The sequence below is a fragment of the Salmo trutta genome, chromosome 14 (genome assembly GCF_901001165.1).
Source record: "Salmo trutta chromosome 14, fSalTru1.1, whole genome shotgun sequence".
NCBI classification, from domain to species: Eukaryota; Metazoa; Chordata; class Actinopteri; order Salmoniformes; family Salmonidae; genus Salmo; species Salmo trutta.
The window spans coordinates 60243635-60264491 of NC_042970.1; the positions used below are offsets into that span (position 1 = coordinate 60243635).

At 42.2% G+C, this 20857-nt stretch overlaps 1 protein-coding gene across 6 annotated transcripts in view; it reads right to left on the reverse strand.

The window, feature by feature from the left end:
* Positions 1-20857, reverse strand: part of LOC115208508 (serine/threonine-protein kinase MARK1-like) — a 78829-nt gene that overhangs the window by 22946 nt on the left and 35026 nt on the right. For 3 of the 6 annotated variants that reach the window (XM_029776629.1, XM_029776628.1, XM_029776626.1), the window contains exons 4-7: positions 16027-16050; positions 5660-5708; positions 864-929; positions 311-381 (exon numbers count right to left, since the gene is read on the reverse strand). In XM_029776629.1, coding sequence (XP_029632489.1) covers positions 311-381; positions 864-929; positions 5660-5708; positions 16027-16050 — 210 coding nt within the window. The remainder of the gene's footprint in view (positions 1-310; positions 382-863; positions 930-5659; positions 5709-16026; positions 16051-20857) is intronic. The other 3 variants (XM_029776627.1, XM_029776631.1, XM_029776630.1) reach the window with 1 other exon arrangement.

The following is a 20857-nucleotide window of genomic DNA, read 5'->3' on the forward strand; positions in this document are numbered from 1 at the left end:
GCACGGACCTGTCTCCTGCAGTGCCTGTGTCAGGGAAGGAAGGGGTCTCCTCTCCCCCCGCTCCCTCTTTCTTTCCCCTTCTCTCCTTTCCTCCCTCCCTCCCCACAGGAGATTGATGACAGAGGATATGGCTGGTGACATTGCTGCACCTCTTCACACAGCGGTTTTAGTTTTCAGCAGTGTGCGCGCACGCACGTGTGTCGCTGTACTCTGTGTGTCAGTGTGCGTTAGCGTATGGGAGTGTCCGTGTGTGTGTGTGTGAGAGAGAGAGTGTGTCTGCAGTTGTGTGTGTGTGTTAGCAGTAACTCACCTGGCGAAACTTGGCCCGAGCCTCCTTTTCCTTCATCCTTCCATGTGCAACTAAGTAGTCAAATACCTCACCTGGATGGGGGACACAGAGCGAGAAAGAGAGCGAGGTCTGGAGTGAGCAAGGAAACATCTACCGCAAACCAAAAAGCTTCAGCAGCTCCGGTCCTGGAGAGCCGCAGGTGTGCAGGATTTTGTTCCAGTCCAACTCTAACACACCTGATTCAAGTCATCAGCTAATTAGAATATTCAATTTGTACCAGAATAATTTGAATCATTTGGCATCTTAGCTGGCGTAGAACAAAAGCCTGCACACAATGCGGCTCTCCAAGACCTGGGAGTTGTCTACCACTGTGCTAGTACAGTTAGTCTTAAAAGGTGCCCGCAAAATATACAAATGTCTCAAAAGAAAGAGAATGTGCGCTTAATGAACAGGGAAAATATAATTTGTCAAAACATATTTTTATCACTTGCCCAATAAAATACTGTGCTTGGAGGGGAAGCATTATAGTGAACAGAGTCCTTTTTGATTCATCCATCGTTTTGTTCATACTCACCACCACTGGCGTACTCCATTATCAAATAAAGTGTCTTCTCAGTCTCAATGACTTCAAACAATTTAACTGGAGAGAAAAGGAGAGAGGAGAGAAATAGACGATTAATGAGGATAGCCAATGAGGACAACACATCCTGTCAAATACTAGCTGACAGACGAAAAGGGTGCATCTACTGAGCAAAAACATAAACGCAACATGCAACAATTTCAAAGATTTTACTGATTTACAGTTCATAAGGAAATCAGTCAGTTGAAATAAATTAATTAGGCCCTAATCTATGGATTTCATATGACTTGGCAGGGATGCAGCCATGGTTGGGCCTTGGAGAGCATAGGTCCACCCACTGGGGAGCCATGCCTAGCCAATCAAAATGAGTCTTTACAACAAAAAGGGTTTTATTAGACAGAAATACTCCTGCGGGTGAAGAAGTCGTATGTGGAGGTTCTGGGCTGATGTGGTTACACGTGGTCTGCGGTTGTGAGGCCGGTTGGACGTACTGCCAAATTCTCTAAAACGATGTTGGAGTTGGCTTATGGTAGAAAAATAAATTCAATTCTTTCTTTCTTTATTTTTACCCTGTTTTCTCCCCAATGTTTTGGTATCCAATTGGTAGTTAGAGTCTTGTCTCACTGCTGCAACTCCCATACGGACTGGGGAGAGGCGAAGGTCGAGAGCCATACATCCTCCGAAACACAACCCAACCAAGTCAGTCACACTGCTTCCTGACACAATGCCCACTTAACCCGGAAACACCGTGCACCTGGCGACCGTGTCAGCGTGCACTGCTCCCGGCCAGCCACAAGAGTTGCTAGTGCGCGATGGGACAAGGACATCCCTGCTAGTCAAACCCTCCCCTAACCCGGACGACGATAGGGCCAATTGTGCGCCGCCCCATGGTTCTCCCGGTCGCGGGCTGCTGCGACAGAGCCTGGACTCGAACCCAGAATCTCTCATGGCACAGCTATCATTGCGATGAAAATTGCACGCTCCCTCAAAACTTGAAACATCTGTGGTATTGTGTTGTGACAAAACTACACATTTTAAAAGTGGCCTTTTATTGCCCCAGCACAAGGTGCACCTTAATCAGCTTTTTGATATGCCACACCTGTCAGGTGGATGAATTATCTTGGCAAAGGAGAAATGTTCTCTAAAAGAGATGTAAAGAAATGTGTGCATAAAATTTGAGAGAAATAAGCTTTTTGTGTGTATGGAGAAAAAAAAAAACTATCAAAGCCATGTGTTGTACAAAGAAAGTGATTCATTCCTCATTGCTCTGGAGGCATAAAGGCTCTTTCAAACGCACACACACAGGGGGCATGATGTGTGCGTGCGTGCGTGCTTTTGACTTACACACACACACACACACACGTCACAGACAAATACATTTTTCAATGAACTACAGTGAAACCACACCAACCCCTTCCCCCTTCCATCTAGCCATCTCCTGCCATGACACCTCCAGCCCCACACACGTAGACACATACAGCTGCCTGACAATGTGAAGACCAGCACACCGAGTCTGTTTGTACATGTAAAGGAATGAAATGACCCCCTTCCTGTCACACTCATTTCATTACTCTGGGCATAGAACGGGAAAAGAGAAAGGTAGTAAGAGACTGAAGCTTTGATCAGGGCTGGACTCAAATAAAATTTACCTGACTATTACAATATAATGACAATTACTTAATTGTCAATTTTCTTAAGGAAACAGAGATATGTCTTCTGCTTTATTGAAACTCCTCAAAAACCCACATGCACATCCCGGGAGCAGTTTAGAACCTAAGTGACCTGTACCAGGGCTCAACGGCAGAAGATGGCCTCTAAGATTCAATATCGGCGACTGCCTGCCCAACCCACCGCACCCCTAAACTATCCCACCTAAAACAATGAGCCAGCTATCAAGAGCAAAGCCACCCTAATAAATCGCCAGCCCTGCCCACCCACTCAACTAGCCTGGTCCCAGATCCGTTTGCGCTCTTACCAACTCCATAGTGGTCATTGTCAACCCAAACATGTTTGACATGACAAAGAGCTGGCATGATAGCTAAAACAGACTGGCGCTCAGGCTACCACTCAACTACTGCTTCGACATGCTCCCATCAGGTCAGAGGTGGGGATGATTTTGATTAGTTCTAAAAATGGGAATCAGTCTAAAATGAACAACAATAATAAAAAAAATGTACTGCAGACATTACCATGATTGGAAACTAAGGATGCACGATATATCGGTGAACATATCGGAATCAGACGATATTAGCTAAAAATGCCAACAACAGTATAGGCCCGATGTCTAGTTTAACGCTGATGTTAAAAACAGATGTCAAAGCTACCGTGCATACCTATATAACGTAGGTAAATGACATAATGACACCACGTAAAATTTTGCACTACACGTGCAACACAGCGTTCCTAACCTAGCCCACAATGTCTGCTGTGTGGATCGAGCAGTCAACAAGTCGAGCAGTCATTTGAAAGAGTAAGAAAACTTCAGCAAGACAACTCAAAGGCAGAATCCATTAAAGCCAAGATAATGGAATTCATTGCCCTTGACAATCAGCCATTCTCTGTCGTGGGTGATGTTGGCTTTCGCCGACTGGTCGAGCACCGGTACACACTACAAAGTGCGCTATTTTTCAGACGTTTCCCTACTGGAGTTACACAGTAGCTTCATGACATACATACTATGGAAAAAAAGATACAGTAGCACTGTCAAAGCTGTACAAAAAAAATGTCAGCAAACAAACAAACACCAGCCACGAACGATGTGTTAACAATACTACGTTGGTAATAAAGCATAATTTGTTCGACCACAACTTTTGAGGTAGCTAGCTTTAGCTTGGTACCTAGCTAGCATTAATACAACCACCGTGAAAACAATGACCAGTAGAAACTGCAGTCATTTTCATTATTCTAAGCAATGATTTAGGAATCCTTGTGAGTAAGTATTAGCTAGGTTGCCACTTGTTGTTTGCCTATTGAAATTGAACTTCAGTTCATGAAAATAAATAAGCTAGCCGGCTACTTAACCCTGTTGCCCAAAGCTAATGTTATAAGCAGCCAGTTAGCTTCATCTGGCTAGTGAAGCTCGACCGGACCGGGTTATGTGTTGTGAAGCTAGCCACAATAAGGATTAGGCACAATAGTGGAATTTGCGAGTTAACTATATAGCTACTGAAACAGATGTCGTTTTGCTATGTTTTTGGGGAAGAACATTGTTTGCATCCATGAGCTAGCTAGATTTTTTTTAATGACCAGCACTGTAGGACATATGCAATATGAGTGAGTGTAATCAATGTGTAATAACTATGTAAAAAAAATGTATGAATGTGTTCAATTATTATGTGACGTAAAGTCATATTCAGGTCCTGATTGGGCAACAAGCTTATTTGACACGTCAAATAGTGTTATTTGACCCAAACAGTGTTCCATTGAAATCTTGGTAGAGAATGAAACGACTGAAGAGCACAGCAAGTAAGTGAAAGAAAGAAATAGGTTTTGATTATGTTTTACTGGTAATGGGGACATATGTAAATGCCAACAACATACATTTTTGGTCAGTGTGGTGTGTGCAACCTTTATTTAACTAAGCAAGTCAGTTAAGAACATATTCTTATTTACAATGATGGCCCGGACGACGCTGGGCCAACTGTGCGTCGCCCTATGGGACTCCCAATCACAGCCGGATGTGATACAGCCTGGATATGAACCAGGGACTGTAGTGACGCCTCTTGCACTGAGATGTAGTGCCTTAGACCGCTGCGCCGATGTGTGTATGTGTTTTACCTATTTAACTGTACTAGAATGCTTAAAAGGCCGCTATAATTTAAATATCAGTTATCGGTATAATTGTTTTTAGAGCAAGGACAATATCGGATATCAGTATTGGCCAAAAATGTAATATCGGTGCATCACTATTGGAATCATCCCAAAAACAGAAGGACAGTAAATGCCAGTCATGGCTGAAAGAAATTGATCTGTTGGAGCAACTAGGCAAGTCTGGGGGTTTTAAGGAACAATGGTTACCTTCAGATAAATCTCTGCCCTTGCCTTGAAGTGTGTGTGCGTGTGTATTGTGTAATCATTCCCAGGCCCGGAGTCTTAATGACGCCATCGCCCAGCGGTCAGTCCAAATTATGTTTTATGAGAGTAATTCCGACCCCCCCCCCCCCCCCGCTGCGTAGCCGGAATGGGCCGGCCCAGAAAAGGAGCATCTCAAAGTCAACTGGAATGGGATCCGGGCAAAAAACAAAATCATACCAATAAGGCTCCCTTTTCCCTATCCGTCACTGCACATCCTGGAATGCTGTTTCGCTTTCCATCAAGTTTTCTTGTTATTAGTTTGTCATTTTAATTTTATGTATCCTTTATCTAGCCTGGCAAGTCCCATTGATAGAGTAACACGTTTTGCTCTGGACAAGAAGTAGCATAAAAACATTAATAGGAAGACAATACAACATCAAGGGCATACATGTCCTTATCCTAGGTCAAGTCTTCGGGTGATATTCCATTTTTCTTTTACAGATAGATGGATAGTGCTGTTCTCAAAATGGTCCATGTCACAGAGTATGGAAAGCGATGGATACAAATGAATCGGACGTTGTACAATAGGAGGTTTTGAAAGAAGTCGTCTTAAGTGCTGCTATAAGTATATGTAGTAATATGGTAGAGTTAGTATTAGGATTAATACGGTAGCATTAGGAGTAATATGGATACGGTACAATCTCGCTTGACACTGGCATTGCTTTTGAAAATACCTTGCATTGTTAGGATAGAATAGATGTGTTGGTTGGTCTTACCAATATTGGGGTGATTCAAGATCTTCATGATCCTGACTTCACGAAAGAGCTGTGAAAAGAAGAGAGAGAAAAAAAAAGGTCAGGTCATCTACAATCATAATCTTCTGCAATCAAAATCACTGTCAGGGATGGTTTGTCACTTTCATCACAGAAATCAAGGAAACAAAATAACCAAGAACAAAATCAGTTTTGAAAGTGAGATAAGATAATACTTTGTCTTCTTGCACAGAAGTTGACTTTGTATCTTGACTGGAACGACTGGAGCATATTATTGTCATCTCCCGATGATAATGTGTTGGTACTGTGAGTGTTCAAGAGCTTCACTGACGTTTGAAAAATCCCAACACAACAGGGCCACATTCAGATCATCGAGCAGTTGCATCACTGTTTTTTGGATGACAATGCAGCTGCAAATGATTTTATCTGGCCATCCAAGTTTTCTGAGCAAAATTTTTTATAAAAGTTCAAAATGAGTTATTATTGCTGGACACAAAAAGACAAAAAACAAAACACCAGCAAATCAGCTCCAAGTGAATTTAATTTTGGAAATATGTTCCAAAGAATTCCCACGCAAAGTAGAGAGAGATATGTGATGCTATACAAATGCAAGCAAGGTTTGAAATTATTATGTTTAAGTAAAACATCTCTGTTTGGGCTTGTTGCAGTCTACAAATGATTTCTAATTACGTTCCGGCCCCCTGACCATCTGCTCAAGAAAAGATCGGCGTGCGGCTTAGGGTGTACATCACTAATTACACGAGTGGTCTATAGGATACTGTAACAGAGTTGAAATCAAACGTCTGTCTAGGCTCAAGACTTGGATACTGCATTGTGGGTATTACCATTCAATGAGATTAAACAGCACACCTCTGGACATGTACTACACCAGACAGTCTATCCATTGCTGGGCAGCTGCTGTGACAAACCTAATTGTAGAACCTCTGGACTGCCCCTTCAATTCCAACAGTAACGGAACAATAGTTGAATGTTATCAAACAAGTCCACATACACATTTTCCAGAAGAGTAACTAGAATACTTGCTTTAAAGAGAGCTGGAGATATGATTGACATGCCTGCTGAAGTGGAGTAGAACATATTAGCATGTTCCTCTTTGACTGCTCATGTGTGTAGCGAATTTGTCACCGCTTCAGAGACGAATGGCTGGCAGGCTTTGTATCTGAGTATGTGTGTGAATTAATAGTGTGCGTGTGCTTACTGTGTGTGTGTTTGACAGACCATAATGGCTAATGGGGGTCCACGTGGCAACAGTCCCTGTGGCGCACCGTTACCCGGATGATTAGGCAGCTTCCGTGACAGGGTGCTGTAACATGTGTTGGCTGTCTGCCTTCTCCTCCCCACTCCCTCCTCTCCCAGATGGCAAACGATGACCAGCACCGAAAAATTCCATTCACCCTGCCTCCCACACCCCACCACATTGTCTGTAGTGGTCACGATAGCAACATTTTACTAACAATATGATACCAGTTCAAGTATCATGATACCACGGTGGAAAAAAACCTGAGTGGTCTAGCGTCCCGTTTGCTCCGTCCTGACATTTGTCCACGTTTTCTAAAACGTTATGAACGTGTTACACAAAAATCCTGTCACCGATATTCACACTTCTACTCAATACAACACATATTGCATTTAACGTCACACTGTATAATAGAACACTGCATAGAAGCGCTAATTTGCTTATATTTTTTCATTAAAAAAAATGTTATTTAACCTTTATTTAACTAGGCTAGTCAATTAAGAACAAATTCTTATTTACAATGATGGCCTACCCCGGCCAAACCCTCCCCTAACCCGGACGACACTGGGCCAAATGTGCGCAGCCCGATCACGGCCGGTTGTGATACAGCCTGGGATCGAACCAGGGTCTATAGTGACGCCTCTCAGGGGCGGAAATCCCGGAGAGGACATGACCCCCCCATGATGGGAAAATTATGATTTGTACCCCCCAATATATCACTGAAACATAACTATGTAATTTAAATAATATTAATAATACGCAATGAAAGCAATTGTGCTGATAATAGACACTTAATAGCGCGTTTTTAAGTTTCAAAAGATTGCGACCCCCCCACCCTTTGCCTCCACTGCCAGTTCCTTAGTTGGCAAGGTAACAGAGGGGTCGTATCCACTGTCTGAAAGGCACTCAATGAACGTAACTGACGTGAGGTTAATCCAGTCAATCGCGCACACACACTAGCTGAATATGCAGAGCTAGCGCGCAAATATTAACTATTAAGCTAGCTAGTACCTATTCCATTTATGTGGCCTCGTCAAAGATGGAATCTTTGCTATCGTCAATTTATTCCAAGATCAGCATGCAGATGATGTAAGTTAGTGCTTCAAAGTCCCTGTGATAAGGTTAGCGATAAACTGGAGTCCAAACTGAACAGAACTACACTCTTCTACCATTGTCTTAAAAATATTTAATGGTCTCGTTGCAAAAGCTAAATTGTCGCAAGGGAACTTTTATTTATTTATTTTATTTCACCTTTATTTAACCCGGGTAGCAAAGATTATAGCAAACACCACTGAAACGGAATTGGTGCTCGCTAGCTTTGCAAATTTAGCTATTGTTGGAAGCCAGCCAATATGAAACAAACTATTAAAATTACAAAAGGTTGCAGCATATGTTGTGTAAATGGTGAACTCATACAGCTGTCAACTCTTGTCATTTTAATCCATTTCACATTTGCTAGCTACCTTTTAGATTGAAGCCCAAATAGAATGATAAAAGATAAGATGATAGAAGCCCATCTCCTACTGTAAATAACCTTCACACTGTGTGTGTGTAGCCAGCCAGGTAGAAAAATGGCAGAAAAAAAGACAGAGTATTTTTCAGTACACCAAAACGCAAAGTAAGAACCTTAGTAGCCTAATGTCTCAAAGACTAGTTGATGTTCATAAGTAAGAAATGAAATTCTAATGGAAATGTTTCACAATGATGTCATTAGGCAGAGCAGGCAACAGATGGCACACAGACAGCAGAGTTGGGGACAGATATACAGGGACAGACTGGCAGAGACAGGGAGTCTCAGGTAAGTTTGTTGAGTCTTTGTTTGGCAACATTATGAAAGGTTCTCATTTTTTTTTACTTGTAAAATAGGAACATAATTGGAAAATGCCATGGATACCCCCACTCTCAACTTAAACTGGTGACTGAACTAAGATTTGTTAAAGGCAATGGTATTTCTGTTGTGATTAGTTGTGTAGTTTTGGGTACCGGTAGTTAGGAGTACGGCAAACACCTTATTTCTTTGGTTCCTCAATATACATTTACCATATTACAATGTAGGCTATGTGTTACAGCACTACTTTTGGTGTCCCCCTCAGGAATTGCTCTTGAGAAAATTTCATGTAATTGTCCCCTCCAAAGTTGATATCAGATTTTCGCCCCTGACGCCTGTAGCACTGTGATGCAGTGCCACAGACCGCAGCACCACTCGGGAGCCTCTGAGTGGCCTGCCTGTGATTTGGCTGGAAGGAATAGACATTGGATAATGATCAGCATTTCATTGTGGCAGTAAGAGGAAAACGCTGCATTCAACTTTTACTCTTCAGTTAACAAAAGACACTCAAACACTCACTCTGCTTCCAACTTTAAAAAAGGTTAGGCACCAAACAGAAGGTAAGGAGCAACAGAAAGAGATTGATATTTGCTAGTTTACATTAAGCCAATATGAATCCTACCTTTGAAGCACATCATGAGTAGAGAGCCTTTTCCTGTTTTCCTGTGCCAATCAAATTTGCCTAGACCTACTGTCACATTAGCGGTTTGCTAGTTAGCTAGCTAACATGTCTGAACAACATTACTTGTTATCAAAATAATAATTAGCGGCCCGGGATTAGTTTAAAATGGCCCACGACATGGTTTGTGAAATTATATCAAATGTGCGTGAAATCGCGCAGAAAGGAAAAAAGGTAGCTCTGGTAATGAGTAATTTCTTTAACCGTTTGAGCTAGAGACAAGACATGAAACAGGATTACCGGGTTAGCCGGTAGCCAGCTATTGGCCTATAAAATAAATGTAAAGGCCGGAAAAATATAAAAAAATGGAGCCAGCCATCTGTCCAGTAGAATAAAACGTAAAAAAGCATAGCGAAAACGCTTTTGAACTTATTCATTGATGAAAATACTGGTCGATGGAAATACATATGACTGGTCATGCTTATTTCTCTATAGCTTAATTTGCAGTACCAGTGAAAAGTTTGGACACACCTACTCAGAAGTTTTTCTTTATTTGTAATTTGTTTTGTAGTATAATAATGAAGACATCAAAACTATGAAATAAACAAATCAAAATATATTTTATAGTTGAGATTTTTCAAAGTAGCCACTCTTTGCCTTGATTCAGCTTTACACACTTTTGGCATTCTCTCAACCAGCTTCATGAGGTAGTCACCTGGAATGCATTTCAATTAACAGGTGTGCTTTGTTAAAAGTTAATTTGTGGAATTTCTTCAGTTGTCTTGTGACAAGTTAGAGGTGATATATAGAAGATAGCCCTTTTTGGTAAAAGACCAAGTCCATATTATGGCAAGAAAAGCTCAAATAAGCAAAAAGAAACAATAGTCCATCCTTACTTTCAGACATGAGGGCCATCAATGCGGAAAATTTCAAGAACCATCAAGCACTATGATGAAACTGGCACTCATGAGGACCGCCACAGAGTTGCCTCTGCTGCAGAGGATAAGTTAATTAGTTAATTACACCTTAGATTGCAGCCCAAATAAATGCTTTACAGAGTTCAAGTAACCGACACATCTCAACATCAACTGTTCAGAAGAGACTGCGTGAACCAGGCCTTCGTGGTCAAATTGCTGCAAAGAAATTAATAAAAGGACACCAATAAGAAGAGACATGCTTGGGCCAAGAAACGCGAGCAATGGACATTGGACCGGTGGAAATTTGTCCTTTTGGTTCCAACCGCCGTTTCTTTGTGAGACGCAGAGTAGGTGAACGGATGATCTCCGCACGTGTGGTTCCCACCGTGAAGCATGGAGGTGGTGGTGTGGGAGTGCTTTGCTGGTGCCACTGTCAGTGATTTATTTAGAATTCAAGGCACACTTAACCAGCATGGCTACCACAGCATTCTGCAGCAATTCGCCATTCCATCTGGTTTGCGCTTAGTGGGACTATTATTTATTATTTATTTTTCAACAGGAGAATGACCCAACACACCTCCAGGCTGTGTAAGGGATATTAGACCAATGACAGAGATGGAGTGCTGCATCAGATGACCTGGGCTCCACAATCACCTGACCTCAACCCAATTGAGATGGTTTGGGATGAGTTGGACCGCAGACCCAAGTAGTGCGATGGGCCCTGGTCAAAGTAGTGCAGTATATAGGGAGGCAGCCATCATCCTCTGACTGAACCAGCGGGGAATCCCCTCTCAAGGTCTTTCAAGGTGAGGGAAAAAAATAAACATACAAAGAAAGAACTATGGTTCTCCTGTTCAGTGCATATGCACACAAACGCTTACCAGCATGAATTAAACAGATATGGAAATCGACTGAGAAAGTAGATAAGCTTGTACTAAATGTTGCCTTTTGTTGCATTAACATAGTATTGCGGGGTATGGTGATGCTATTGCTAAAAAAAAATGCAAATATAACGCTCTACAATTGATGCTATACGGTTTACACACTCATCTTATCAGTGTATACACACACGCCTGGTGAGAGAATCCCCCCGCATCCCCTCCCCTGAAACAAAGGGAAAACCAAACCATGACCCTATGAGTCATTATCACAATGAATAGATATCGAATTCATTCTTATTTGTTTCAGCGCAAATGTTTCAAATGCCTGTATCGCAAGAATCGAGTTCCTATTATGTTTTTTCATTTTTATGAGCGTTTGTCTTTTCGGTCTCGTCTCCTTCGCTCCTTCTGTGCCGTGTGTATTGTGCACCTTCCCATTCGCACGCAGACCCCGAGCCACTCCCCCTGCCACTCACAACAACAAAAGACGAAAGATCACTTCTTCCTCTCTGACAAACAGCTTCAACTCTCTATTTGCATGTGAAGGTTTGGTCCAACAGAACCGGTCACAAGGACTCTGAAACACAATAAGACAGTTTACTGTAATAGAGAAAACCTTTCTAACGATACCATTTTTATGTCTCAGCTCCTCAAATTGCGAGAAGAGCAAAACCTACTAAAACAGGAGTATCAATGAACATTGATTCTGAATGCTAGGTATGTTACTCGCGGGATTGTGGTACCACTTACCGCTAGCAGCTTATCACACACTGCTATACTAGCTGTCTAGACTACGTTTTATAAAATGAGCATTAAAAAAAACTATTATCTAAAGGAATTGGCAACTTGTTCTCATTCTGAGAAATAAGGTAAACCACTTGATTTGAACATCTGAACAGTGGACAGGCTAGCAAGCTGTTCAAACAGGTGGGAGACAGACAGGTGTGTTCATAACAATTTAACTGTTCTGCCTGGTTACCTAGCAAATAGAACCAAGTTGGCTAGACTTTAAATATAAAGATTAGCTGGCTACCAACTAGCACGTGAACTTCTGCTTGTGAGATTGTTTATACGAGACCTGTGTTAATTTTCTATAATGCCTGCTACAAGGAGTTGGTAATTATTAGTGAATGTGCATTATGCATGGTTCTGGTTAAATTTGTAACAAAAAGGACATTTTCATTGGACAGACTTAAAAGCCAGATCAGTGATTGCAAAAAAGCAGGTTAAAAATGATTTTGTTAATATAATTATGTTAGTGGGTCTTATGGTTGTGGAAGGCATATATTTTGCCCAGGTATAATTTCACAAGCCCCGAATTCATTAGACTATTGCTGACTGTTTGAAATGCAGTGTATTTTACCTTTAAATTGTACAACAAAGCTTAGAGAAAACATTAATACTGAGATGTACTGTATATCGTGAATTGCCCATAAGTCTGTAATAATCGAGATACGATTTTTAGGCCATAATCAACAAGCCCTGATAGAAATGAGTGAAGATGAAGCACCTTCTATGAGGAAAACGTTTTGGGGTAAAGTTTCCTCTAGGTACAGATCTAGGAACAGCTTCACCTCCTCCAATCCTAACCTTAAATTAATCACTACCGGGGTAAATGCAATACTGACCCAAGATCAGCATCTAGGGTCAACTTTACCCTACACCAGGGAAAACACTGTACACAGGTGCACTACTAGAATGAGGCGTCAGTGTACAGAAGCGTGAAGCTGTAGTGGGCAGGAACAGTGGTTGTATTTTTAGATCCGGGGCTATAAATAGCTCCGCACTTGGATACGGGAGAGCCTTGTAGCTACCGGATTCAACTCGATTCATTTTCATGACATCGCGGCTCGTGATTGGCTCCTCGAAAAGTGAGGCTGGGTGGGAGCAACGAGCATCTGTGTGTAACGGATTGTGTGTATTTTTAACTGTGTGGATGTGTACATTGAATATGTGAACTCCATGCATGTGTGTTTGAGCATTGGGGTACTTCTTCCCAGTACACCCAAACTACAACTCACAAACCACCCTCTTTGAAATGCACATAGAAAAATATGAGGAGAAGGGCAGACTAAAAAAAAACACAGACCGAATTTGAGCATTATCTTTGGTTTTTATTAATGATTTGCGTCATTCACTGTCTCGGACCACATATGCGTCTTGCTCTTAAGAGTACCTCTAGAGAGTTCCCCCATACATCACAGCAACGTCAGCCCTTTCACACGTACATTTCTCAATGAACTACAGAGAAACCACACAGCCATCCCCTGTTTATCTAGGCCTCTACTCCCATGACCCTTTGTGTCCGAGGGCCCCCCTTAGGGTGGCCTCTTGATGCCTGACGTGGAGTGACAGACACGTGGGCCAGCCTCGCCTGCCTCCCATGACGCAAGTAGCACAGGAGTCTAGTCTTATCCACTGCAGAGAGCTGGGTTGCGTTCAGCCGGCACCACTGTATGAAAGCGTTCTCAAAACGTTAAATTAAAAACGTTTTATTATCAGTACATTTTTGGTTAGTACTGCCTCGGTCGGTCCCAACCCACAAAAATCTGGTTTCATGCCCACTGTGGTTGTACCTGTGTTAGGACAAACCAAGAGCCTACTTTTAACCAATCTAATTAACCTAAATGAAAGCTGCAATGTGTAACTTTTTGGGCGACCTGACCAAATTCACATGGAAATGTGAGTTATAGGTCTGTCACTCATTGAAAGCAAGTCTAAGAAGCGGTATATCTGTTCTATGTGAGCAATTTCTATGCTTCCTTTTTAACGTTTCGTTTTTGCGTCTTTTACTTTATTTTTACCCCAGCATCAAACAGCTCAAAATACAATATTTTCGGTTATGTAAAATATATTTCACAGACCAATGGGAGTGGAATTCCACTCTAACAGAAATAAAAATGATCCCTATAGGACAGTGGTCACCAACCTTTTCTGAGTCAAGATCACTGAGTCGAAATGCATGCATAGATCTACCGCTCTGATTTTTATTAACATGACTTAAAAAATGTAAGCCTATGCAACATTAACCAATTAAAAACAGTACTGTAGCAATGAGGTTTGTGCAGTAAGCTCTAGGCCCAATACATTACCACCGCATTCTGGCTTTGCTTGAATTTACCTGCCAATGCATTGTTGTTCGGGGCATTTAAAAAAAATTATATTTCAAAATTTGAGTTAGGCTATATGATCACACCGATAATAGATCCATTGTTGTATTACTTGAGGCACAGCTGAGTGAGCATACATTTAAATTATTAGCTTTTTATTTTACTGGGCTGATGATGCCTTCATCTGATTGTCAGTCTCAGCGGAGGGTGAGAGCAGCAGACTGAGGGTTCATCTCTCAACATCCCTCCGCTCTCCCTTTCCTCCACTGACACTGACCAAAAAGGGACACCGTCTTCCAGCTGATGGCGAAACTCGAGTCGCACCGCATTATTTCTGCCTCCTGCACAAATTCATGTTGTTACTCCAATGAAAAAAGAAAGTGAAATATTCCTTGATATTAAAAAAGACCCTGATAATAACAACGCAAACCTATAGATACACTTGCCTACTCATTCATTACTGCTGCACTGCTTGTTGTGGCGCTCAGTGGAAATAGGAAGGAAGCGCATGTAATGGGTTATAAAAGTGTTGAATACAAAGTGTTGACATTGCTGAGTAAGAACTTAAACATGAACTCATAAAAACAGCAGCTCTTTGCTGTATTCGTTGACTGTCTCCCTCTAGTCATGGCTTTAAAATCTCACAGTATCAATTTTGCGTGGCTTTCTTTTATGCCTGCTACGTTACTGCAGACTCGGTCATCTGAGCAATCTGATTGGCCAGCGGCGGCATAGTGCACCTGATTTCCTTTCTAGGCCCACCGGGAAGGCAGAGTTTGTACCTTCAGACACATGAAATGGCAGCAGTTTGCCTACCCGGCTCGCAGGGCAGCTGAATTGGCTGCACCTACCACCAACAGCCCGAGACTAATAAAAAAAATAGGAACACAAGGCTTTATCGTTGTTTTTTTACAGAAATGTTTGATGATCAACAAGTCGATCGACCGGTTGGTGACCACTGTTATAGGACAAGCAGTGCTACTGCACTATGACTGGCATGTTGTCCAGACAAAGCTTAGACCAGTGTGTTCCACAAGTGCCAGCTGCCAGCCAAATAGCTGACCACTAACACCTTATGTTACTGGGGTGTTAAAGTGGCTACCAAATTTGATTTTGTAGGGCAAAAGTTTTGTGGTGGGGCATGCCACCGCGCCCCCCTAGCTTGCTCCTTCTATTCCAGTGTCATACACCTATTGGTGCCCAGCCCACATGGCCTTTAATAACACACATATCTATTTAATGAAGTAATATGTGCACAAAACTAAATTACATTTAGTAATTTACACATATAGACAGCCATCCTAAGAACAGCTGCCATTTTGGTCACATTATACAAACAACACATTTCTCATTCTCCCCCTTTGAAAATACATTTAGCGATATCAAATACAGCTACTTTTTTCCATTATTCTGGCTACTCCAGATTTCCGGGAACACACAAGTTGTTTTTAAATGGTGTTGAAAAAGATAATGAAACACTATCACAGAAGAAGCAGTACAAATGGGTGGAGGGGGGGGGGGGTGATCAGCCACATAAGAGATAGTGAGGACATCCACGAAGTGACGTGCACAGTGCTTTCACAGTGAAAATTGTACGAACTTCAAAAATATGGCGAACATATACACGCGCCCACAGAAACCTGTGTGATCCACGTGAAGACAACACACATAAAAGAGTAAACGCTACAATGAAAGTGTTGCAGACACGCACAGACAACAATGTGTGGAAAAGTCCGGGAAGCGGAAAGGTCACCTACCTGCTTAGAATGCAAGATGCGAAACTAAAGAAGAGATGGAAAGAGAGGGAGAGAGAGAGAAAGGCAAAAGGCTAAATGATGGAGCAGCAGGAAGCAGTAGAGGGGTGGGGGCTCTTTCTCGCCACACCCATCACCACCGGCCCCAACAAAAATCTCCCCCAACAATACAGAGTGACAGATCAATTGATCACATGGATTCTGTCCGGTCCCTTTGTTCCCCTCACGAGCACTGTCGCGCTCCAAAATTTCCCGACTCGTCTTTCTTGAGCGCAGAGTCCAGGCCTGACACAGCAGATAGGCCAGAGGGGTACCAGCCCAGGGAACATGCAGTGTTTACTAGTATTGTATTATTAGTACTCATAGTAGTACAACTAACATCATTATCCAGCTAAGGAGCGACACCGGACTGGAGGAGGAGGAGACTGCGTCTGCAATGGAGGACAGGAAGCTCTGGAAGACAGACTTTTCATCCCGTCGACCCCAGCAGATCAGATGATGATGATTAGAGTTTTTATTTTGATCTTTAACTAGGCAAGTCAGTGAAGAACACATTCTGATTCACAATCACGGTCTACCAAAAGGCAAAAAAGGCCTCTTGCCTTTTAGTAGTACAGTTACAGTAGTTTTAGAATGAAAGGCTTTATATGAGAATGATATACAGCTAGCTGCTCAAGTACTACCATGGTAACTGCAGAGTATAAGTGGCCTTATAGCTCAGACTGATGTATTATAATGGAACACGCTTGAGTACACCAACTGAAAATGGACAAGTCAAATCAACCTTAAACTGAGAGGAAACAAACTAAGACAAATGAAGCAGCCTTACTAATTAATAATGGGTAGGAATGGGAGATGTTTTACATTACGGCAGCCTTATACTACTACAGTTATGCTTAGGAAATAGTCTACGTAACCACTGGGACCAGAAATTGGCATGGGCATTTCTAACAAACCAGACAGTTTTTTTTTCTCCCTCGAGGCCCCCATTGTTAGACAATTAATGACCATCCTGCGCAAAACCCGCCCACTGGGCTACAGATGGACCAACCCATGCTCAATTGCCAGTCTGTTTCTGTACCAAGTCAAATTGGAGGACGTAAACGACAAGTAACGTCGAATAGTATCCACTGAACAACCAGAGTACTATTTGGGTAATTCAACTGTAGTTTAGTCTGTCGCAGACTACGGAGTTGTGGAGTGCTACCATGTTATTGAGCACCATCAAATTAGAAATATATACATTTTCTCATTTGAAATTAACACAACCCTGACTTCATTCTGTTATAATTTTTCTCAATAGGCTCACAAAACACACCCCATTTGACTACCCAACAAATTCTTTTGAGGTCCTTAAGGATGCTCCTTTCTCCTCACTCTTAATATGCCATTTGTAATGCATTCTTGTGTATTGAGCAACAGACATGGTGAAATCTAGGGGATATTTTTAGAATTCCACCACGATGCCACAACAACATTCCGAGCTGACTTTGACAAGTGTATAACTTCCGGCGAGGGTGGAATTCATTGACAGTGTTCTGGATATCCGTGTCTGTGGGTCCATCTTTCCGACTCGCTCTTGGTTCCCGCTGAACCGTTTTCTCAGGCGCTCATACACACACGCACTCTGATTTACCCCACATCATTAAAAACTCTGTTCAGTGCAGCAGCCGGACTGCACATTTCTCAAGACAAACCACACACACACACGTGACAATGACGCACATGCCGAAAAATGTCCGTTTAGCTAGGCTGGTTAAGTTAGGCTTGTTAATTGCTTCCAGAAGTCACAACCATTGACACAGTTGAGCCCTCTTTCCATTATGGCACAGGTACAAAGATGAGCCCTCTTTCTAACTCTATGGGCAGACTCTGCATTGGGTTGTTCCATGTCATATCAGCAAGCCATGACACCCACCATCTCAGAATGCTCTGAAATCATTTCTGTAGTTATTTTATTTAACCTTTATTTCACTAGGCAAGTCAGTTAAGAACAAATTCTTATTTACAATGATGTCCTACCCCGGCCAAACCTGGACGACGGTGGGCCAATTGTGCCCCGCCCTATGTGACTCCCAATCATGGCCGGATGTGATACAGCCTGGATTCGAACCAGGGACTGTAGTGACGCCTCTTGCACTGAGATGCAGTGCCTTAGACCGCTGCGCCACTCGGGACCCCAGTTAGAAACAGATAAGATTAGCATTCCTGCAAACATTATTTTGTTGAAATATACATTTGATCTGAGAAATTAAGCTAATTGATTGCACCCTTATAGGCCCTTTTATTTTACAGGATTCATATAAATAGAGTACCTAACATCCGACTTGGACCAAACTTTTGAGGAATCCAAAGAAACAGTCAAAAACCACCCACAGACCCCACGCCCATCCCACCCCTATAACGGTTATACAGCATCAGTTCTCCATGTCTGACTAGTAGTATGGAGTTGCGACTCGGACTATTGTAATGTATTCTCAGTGAATTTAGTGAATTTTTGTTCAGAGAAATGAGTCATTGAAATTGTTTGGTTTATGTCCCATCCAACATCCTGATATTACCAGGTTCTGACCCCTGAATTTGCGTTAGCCTTCGTGTGACTGGTGCGTTCCAACTATGGGAACTATATCATAACCGACCTGATATGACCGTGGAGGTCGGTGCCGTTTAGATTAGGGAGCACATTCTTTTTTTTTTATGAGCATGGCCATATTTCTACTTCAGCATATTGGATAACTAACTCATACTCCATTCACCCAGCTCAATGTAAGGTTTAGGTTTAGGCTACTACATGATACTCGAATTTGCCCTTTATCCATCATGAGTTTGCTACTACCTAGCATTAAACATTTTAAAAAGTTTAGAAAGTAAGTGCACAGGTCAAGATACAAATCGGGGTAATCAAGGTGATAGACAGTGAGTGAAACATTCAAAACCACCTTGCACACTCATCTGCATCTAGCTGATCTGGGGTAATCATTCGTCCAAACAGTTGTAACTAAAATTATTGGATAAATTCAGGTAGGTCCCTCCCCATTTCGTTCCGTTTGCTTTCGTTTAAAAAAAAAGTTTTGCAACAGAATCGGCAGAATTAATAGAGTTCACATTCATACCAGCCACAAACAGCATCATCCAGTTGCTCATTGTACAATTACTTCTCGCATCTACATGCTCTCCTCCTCTCACCTTTTTCCTTCGCTTGTGGACTTCAGTGCACAACACAGCCGTTTGTGACCAGATTCAAAAACCTCTAAAAAGCCAAACTTTCATACCATAAATCGCTACACAGCCTACATCGTCATCACCATTGTAACGTTATACCATTAAATCAACCAACTAGAACTAAGGCGTGCGGTACGGTATACAGAAACTACTTTTCCGATGTTGGAACATCAAAAACGGTTCTGTTAAATGTCTCACGGATCAAGTCTGTCTATCAGCGCACCGTGCCTGCTCCACTTAGCCTGCACTGGGAGTCTGGGCTGCAAATAAGTTAACACACATGAATAATGTGACAGCATTTAGAAATGTTGAAACTGTTCATTACTGTTCGCAAAACAATGTCCATAAAGGCTAGAACACTTTACAATGCAAGAAGATACCAGTAGCTTTCAGCTTTGTAGTCTAACTTTCCTTGCAAGCTTACAGCTAAAGCAAACATTAATTCACTACCCTAGTCCTTTGTGATACGCAAAATATGCTGATTTCTGTGACTTTGGCTAATATGCTTAGTTTTTTGCTGTGCTATCAAGTATCGTTATGGTATCGAGTATCGTGATAATAAACCTTGTGTGGGTATTGAAATCAAATTCTGTTATCGTGAAAACACTAATCCAATCCATGTGTACAATCACGCGGTAACGTTAGTGTACAGCAAGCAGATTAGCAGTTACACCGGCAGGCCCCGGTGGCAATAAATTAACAACCGAAAGCTTACCTTGACTTGGAAGAGTTGCAGTGTTGGATAGCCTTAGCCAGCTAGCTAACATACATAGCATTCCTCTGAGTCAGGCTATTGAGTAGGCTAAATTAGCTAAGTGAAAGGTAAACCTAGAAAATAAATGCTAATTCTCTCCCTCTCTGCTGCTTCTCCTTAATTTAAGAAATTAATTTGTTTAAAACTGTTCAACTATTGTCTTTCTCTCTGAGTCAACCACAAACCACACTTTATGCACTGCAGTGCTAGCTTGCTGTAGCTTATGCTTTCAGAACTCGATTCATTCTCTGATCCTTTGATTGGGTGGACAACATGCAGTTCATACTGCAAAAGCTCAGACATGTTGGAGGACATCCTTCAAAAGTCGCCATAATTACTGTGAAAGTCTATGGATGGGGGTGAGAACCATGAGCCTCCTAGATTTTGTATTGAAGTCAATGTACCAAGAGGAGGATGGGAAAATCGCTGTCATCCGGCTACACCATGGTGCTACCCTAGAGCAAGGTGACCAGACGTCCCCGTTTTCTGGGGACAGTCCCCGTTTTTGGTGGCCTGTCCCCGGCTGGAGCTGTCCCCGGCTGGAGCTGTCTCCGGAAATGTCCCCGTTTTTAACAGTGCATTAAAAACAGACTGCAAAGTGAAATAATATTTTAAGTGGCAAGAAAGACCAGGCAGCAGAGCCTACCAGTTGACGTCTCAATCGCGTTGTGCTTGTTTTGTCCAGCAGAGGGGCTGCTCGCTATAGCGGCTTCATTCACTCTTCTTCTACTAACTACTTGCTTGTGCTAGTTTTAGAGGAAACTGCTGTGGAAAACTCGTCCAGAAGCTAGCAAGTGTCAAGTGAATCCACAACATCACCACAAACGTCTTTTCAAGCCAGGTAAGTTACAATCGTTT